The sequence below is a fragment of the Mandrillus leucophaeus genome, unplaced genomic scaffold (genome assembly GCF_000951045.1).
Source record: "Mandrillus leucophaeus isolate KB7577 unplaced genomic scaffold, Mleu.le_1.0 Scaffold30, whole genome shotgun sequence".
In the NCBI taxonomy this organism is placed as follows: Eukaryota; Metazoa; Chordata; class Mammalia; order Primates; family Cercopithecidae; genus Mandrillus; species Mandrillus leucophaeus.
Genome location: NW_012103143.1, coordinates 1,537,217 through 1,542,554, shown reverse-complemented (window position 1 = coordinate 1,542,554; position 5,338 = coordinate 1,537,217). Strand labels below are relative to the sequence as shown.

Genomic DNA, 5,338 nt, shown 5'->3' with positions numbered 1-5,338 from the left:
CGTGAAGGCCGGGTGTGGTGGCTCATACCTATAATCTGACTCACACCTGTAATCCTAGCTACACGGGAGGCTGAGGCAAGAGAATCACTTGAATCCAGGAGGCGGAGGTTGCAGCGAGCCGCGATCTTGCCACTGCACTCCAGCCCAGGTGATAGTGCAAGACTCTGTCTCAAAAGAAAAACAAAAAGTTAGGCAGGGCGCCGTGGCTCATGCCTGTAATTCCAGCCTCCTCGGGAGGCCGAGGCAGGAGAATCACTTGAACCTAGGAGTCGGAGGTTGCAGTGAGCTGAGAGCGCGCCACTGCACTCCAGCTTGGGCAACAGAGCGAGACTCTGTCTCAAAAAAAATAATATTTTAACTCTTGACTAAGGTCCACAAAGCTCTCAAGGCTCTCGGGCCTGTCTACTCCTCCCACGCTCAGGTCACCCCTCCCCTTTCCTCGCTGCTCAGCCTCACTGGCTTTCTCACATTCTTCCTCCACAGGCCAAGCTCCTTCCCACCTCCTGGCCCTTGCACGTGCTGTTCCCTGGTGCCAGGAAAACACTGAACCTAGCTTTTCTCAGAGCTGGCTCCTTCATCATCGGCATTCCTGCTCAAATGTCACCTCTTGGAAAGGTCATCTGACGGCGGAATCTAAAGTCAGTTTTGCATCACACAGCACTTGAAATTGTCTCATTTTGCACTGTTTTATTCACCACTGTATCTATAGTACCCAAAACAGTGTTTGGCCCTGAATAGATGTTTAATAAATACTTGTGGCAGAAATGAATGAGGGGTTTGCCAAAGTCCCAAATACTTCCAAGTGGTAGAATGGGGATTTGAACCCAGGTCCACCTAATTCACAGAGCACTTCTGCTTTCTGCTGTCTTCCACCCTCACCCTCACCAGTCCCCATGGTTTTTGTTTTTTTTTTTTTGTTTTTTTTTTTGACGGAGTCTTTGTTGCCCAGGCTGGAGTGCAGTGGTATCTCCACTCACTGCAACCTCTGCCTCCAGGGTACAAGCAATTCTCCTGCCTCAGCCTCCCAAGTAGCTGGGATTACAGGCACAGGCCACCGTGCCCGGTTAATTTTTGTATTTTTAGTAGAGACTGGGTTTCACCCTGTTGGCCAGGCTGGTCTCGGACTCCTGACCTCAAGTGATCCACTCACCTCGGCCTCCCCAAGTGTGAGCCACATGTCCTGCCAAGAGTTCAGATTTTATTCTAAGTGCAATGGAAAACCAAGGGAAAGTTTTTTGTTTTGTTTTGTTTTGTTTTGTTTGAGATGGAGTCTTGCTCTGTCGCCCAGGCTGGAGTGCAGTGGCTCAGTCTCGGCCCACTGCAACATCTGCCTCCTGGGTTCAAGCAATTCTTCTGCCTCAGCCTCCCAAGTAGCTGGGACTATAGGCATGCGCTACCACGCCCGGCTACTTTTTGTGTTTTTAGTAAAGACAGGGTTTCTTCGCCTGTTGGCCAGGCTGGTCTGGAACTCCTGACCTCAAGTGATCCACCCGCCTCGGCCTCCCAAAGTGCTGGGATTACAGGAGTAAGCCACCGAGCCCGGCCAGCAGCATAATTTTTAAAAAAGGTTTCATTTAAGAATAACACAGAGATAAAAAGATTCGTTTTAAAAGATCACTTCGGCTGCTGCGTGAAGACTGGACTGGAGAAGTGGAAGACACATAAGCTCTCTGAGCCTCGGTTTCCACATTTGCAAAAATGGGGAGAGTACCCCTGCGGTTCAGGGCTGTTGTGAGTAAGGTGGGGAAACACTTTCCCGGAGTCTCCTTGGCACTCGAGAAACACGCTGCGGTGCAAAAGGCCCTGTCAGGGACCTGGAGGTTGGGGCGTGGAGCCCCTCCAAGGCCCCCACCTACAGGTCTGGGGGCTGTGTCAGAGCCCGGCATCGGCTGTCGCTCGCCATGGCGGCCACTGAGTGGCGTCACTGGCCAGGCGCGCTCAGTCTTGAAGAGGCTCCCACCCATCAGCCCGCTCGGCGCTCGACAGCTTTGGCCTGCTTAGGGCGAACGGGGGCGGTGCCGGCGTGTGGGGCGGAGCCAGGGCCGGAGGGGCGGGGCATGTGGGGGCGGGGCCGCGGCGACGCTGGGCGTGTGGGCGCAGATGGCGGCGGCGCACGGCGCCTGAGCGGGCCGGGGCCATGAGCGCCGCCCGGCCCCAGTTCAGCATTGATGATGCCTTCGAGCTGTCCCTGGAGGACGCGGGCCCTGGGTCCGAGGCCAGCGGGGTCGCGCGCTTTGGGCCGCTGCACTTCGAGCGTCGGGCCCGGTTCGAGGTGGCTGACGAGGACAAGCAGTCCCGGCTGCGCTACCAGGTGAACCGCCCGGCCCACCTCACCCCCTGTCCCCGGCCGGACGGGACCCCAGGCCGGGCCCCAAAGGCCTCAACTCGGGGGAGAATCTGCCTAGAGGCCCCAGCTGAAATGCGAGACCGCCCCCCCACCCCCGGACGTGACTCTTGATCCACAGCCCTGCCCAGGCCCTCCCAGTTCCGATACCGGGCCCCAGACAGCCGGGAAGAGTCCACAGCCCAGGCCCAGGAGCTCATCCCTCAGCTCCAGCTGGGGAACCCAGCCGATTCCCTACTCATCCTGGGTATCGCCCCTGGCCCCCGCTGGGTTGGGGGAGCTCCTCTGTATCTGAACCAGACCTTGCCCACACGCAGGAGCATCCCCTGTGCCCCAGGCCAGCTAAGCTGATGGGAACCCGCACGCCTTTCTCTATTCTGAAAGCCCTCACCCTAATCCCACCATCACCCCTAAGAGCTGGAGCCCCTCTGACATGACCAGTCCTTGCCCACCCTTTGGCTCCCACTAAGCCAGAAATCAATCCCCATTTTCCCAGAAAACCTCCACCAACCCTAGGCTGCTTTTCTTGGAGACCTGGACCAGATCCCTGTACCTTGAACCTGGGAACCCTGGGCCTGGCCTTCCCTGGCACCCCAATTCCCAAGCTCCCATTCTAGGCCACTGAATGAGAGCTCCACCCTGACTCCCAAAGTTGGGAGCTCTCCTTTCCCTGGGACCCGTGCAGGCTCCTGCTCCCCAAAGCCCTGGCATCCACCCACCTCCTACCTGGTTTCTGTGATTCACCAAACCCGTTCTGCAGGGAGGGCGGAGGGCCAGGTGAGCAGCTGCCAGGCGGCCAGGGAAATGGTTGTGTAGGCCTGCTTTCTCTCCCTGGGAAGGGATGAGGAAGGGCCCCAGCCTAGCAACCCTCCTGAGACCTGTGTTCTGCAACAGAACCTGGAGAACGATGAGGATGGAGCCCAGATCTCTCCGGAGCCGGATGGGGGAGTCAGCACCAGGTTAGGGCCAGGTGGGGACCCAACCCTGTACCCCAGCCCCAGCTCCTATCCCCAGGGACCCTGCTCAGTCGCCCACCCCACTTCACTCACTTCCATCCCGTCCTATTGATTCCTAGTCTGACCCTCACTTTCCTCACAGGGTCCCCTACACTGCAGGGTCACCCTACCCTAGTGCCCAGCTGTACTTACCTCTTTCAGAAACCCCTAGTCTGGTCTGGCCCCCACCTTCATATAGGTCACCTGTCCTAAAGACACCCCTAGCTCATCCCCAGTCCCTAAATTCATCCTCACCCACCGAGGCCTCTCAGAGTCCACTGTCCTGCAAGGGGCCAGCCCCAGTGCCTGCACCACACCCTGTACTTCATCAGGACGTCTGTCCCAAAGCGACCCCATCCTTGCCTCCCTGCCCCTCACCGGGCGCCTGTCCTGCAGGGATTCCGGCCGAACTTCCATCCGCAGCTCCCAGTGGTCCTTTAGCACCATCAGCAGCGGCACCCAGCGCTCCTACAACACCTGCTGCAGGTGAGCCTGCCCACCTGAGCCCCCAGCCAAGCAGCCCTGGCTCTACCCCTGCAGCCTCCTGCACCCCCTTCCTCCACCTCCTTCACATTCACCCTGCTCTCCTGCCACCCAGCTGGACCCAACACCCTTTGATCCAGAAGAACCGTCGAGTGGTGCTGGCCTCCTTCCTGCTCCTGCTGCTGGGGCTGGGTGAGTGGCCCTGAGGGTTGGAGTCAAGAGGGGCCCCGTGGGAGGCTCTGCCCTCCTTTTGTTCAGGCTCTGCCTCCCCCTTGACACTGAGCCTCCCAGCATCCTGAGGGGGCAGCTGGCTGCCATCATCACAGCCCCAGTTTACAGGTGAGGAGACAGAGGCCTTGCAACCTGGGCACACAATCAGGAAATCACACATAGCTGAAAATGGAACCTGGCTTATCACTCCAGAGACTTTTCCTTTTTTAAAAAATTTAACCTGTTTAATCCATTAGAGGACAGAAGAGTAGCAGCTACCATTTATTCTGTGTCTACTTTGGGCAAGGTACAGGGCAGTTTTATTTTCCCACCTTACAGAAGTCCTACAAGTGAGGTGGTGCCCAGAAGAGCCACGTGTAGGGGCTCAGGGATGCCGAGTTCCCAGCCAGTGCAGAGCCGCAGGGCACCTGGCGCTTCCCCTTATCTGGCATCTAGGCGCTGACAAGCAGCCCTCTCCTACCCATTGCTCAGATGGGGGAACTTTTGGTCCAGAGCAGGCAGATCTCACACCAGGTGTCCTCTGGCTCCCAGGCACCTCGTTCTTTGGGGTAGAGGAGGCAGAGTCCCCAGAAAGGATCCAGGGTTGGGGTCACGAGTGACCCATAAGGAGGGACCAACTGTGGCTGCTACCCTGGCTCATCTCTCCGCTTCTCCAGGAAGGCCAAGGCTTCCCAGCCAGCCAGGCCCCCAGCACACAATCTGGCCTCCTCTCTGGGTGTTTGAGTGCATAGGAGGGGGCTGCCACTTCCCAGCACCGCTGCACACCGGCCCTGGTAGTGCTGCCAAGTTCTTTCATTTGTCCCCTCTCAACCCAGCAAGGCAAGTCTGGGGCTACCAGAGCTCCTTAGAGGGCCTTTCTAGGGTGCAGGGAGTGAGTTTCAGCCCCCATCATACCCTATACCCCCCCCTTTTTTTTTTTGAGAAGGAGTCTTGCTCTGTCGCCCAGGCAGGAGTGCAGTGGCACAATCTCAGCTCACTGCAACCTCCATCTCCTGAGTTCAAGGAATTTTCATGCCTCAGCCTCCAGAGTAGCTGGGATTGCAGGTGCCCACCACCACACCTGGCTAATTTTTTGTATTTTTTTAGTAGAGGTGGGGTTTCACCATGTTAGCCTCAGGTGATCCACCCGCCTTGGCTTCCCAAAGTGTTGGTATTACAGGCGTGAGCCACCATGCCCAGCCCTTTTTATTTTTTTAGAGATGGGGTCTTGTTCTGTTGCCCAAGCTGGAGTGCTGTGGTATGATCGCTGCAGCCTCAAACGCTTGGACTCAAGCCATCTGCCCAG

General features: G+C 57.5%; 1 protein-coding gene across 10 annotated transcripts in view; it reads left to right on the top strand.

Annotated features, from left to right (window-relative positions):
* Window positions 1–2,058: 2,058 nt before the first annotated feature.
* The window catches only part of TMEM134 (transmembrane protein 134), a 7,281-nt gene continuing 4,001 nt past the window's right edge, over window positions 2,059–5,338 (top strand). For 7 of the 10 annotated variants that reach the window (XR_001006764.1, XR_001006765.1, XM_011987007.1 and 4 more), the window contains exons 1-4: window positions 2,059–2,311; window positions 3,239–3,303; window positions 3,736–3,825; window positions 3,938–4,014. Coding sequence is in view for 8 of the 10 variants with exons in the window: in XM_011987007.1 (XP_011842397.1) it covers window positions 2,138–2,311; window positions 3,239–3,303; window positions 3,736–3,825; window positions 3,938–4,014 (406 nt within the window). In the remaining 2 variants the exon portion in view is untranslated. The remainder of the gene's footprint in view (window positions 2,312–3,238; window positions 3,304–3,735; window positions 3,826–3,937; window positions 4,015–5,338) is intronic. The other 3 variants (XM_011987011.1, XM_011987010.1, XM_011987013.1) reach the window with 3 other exon arrangements.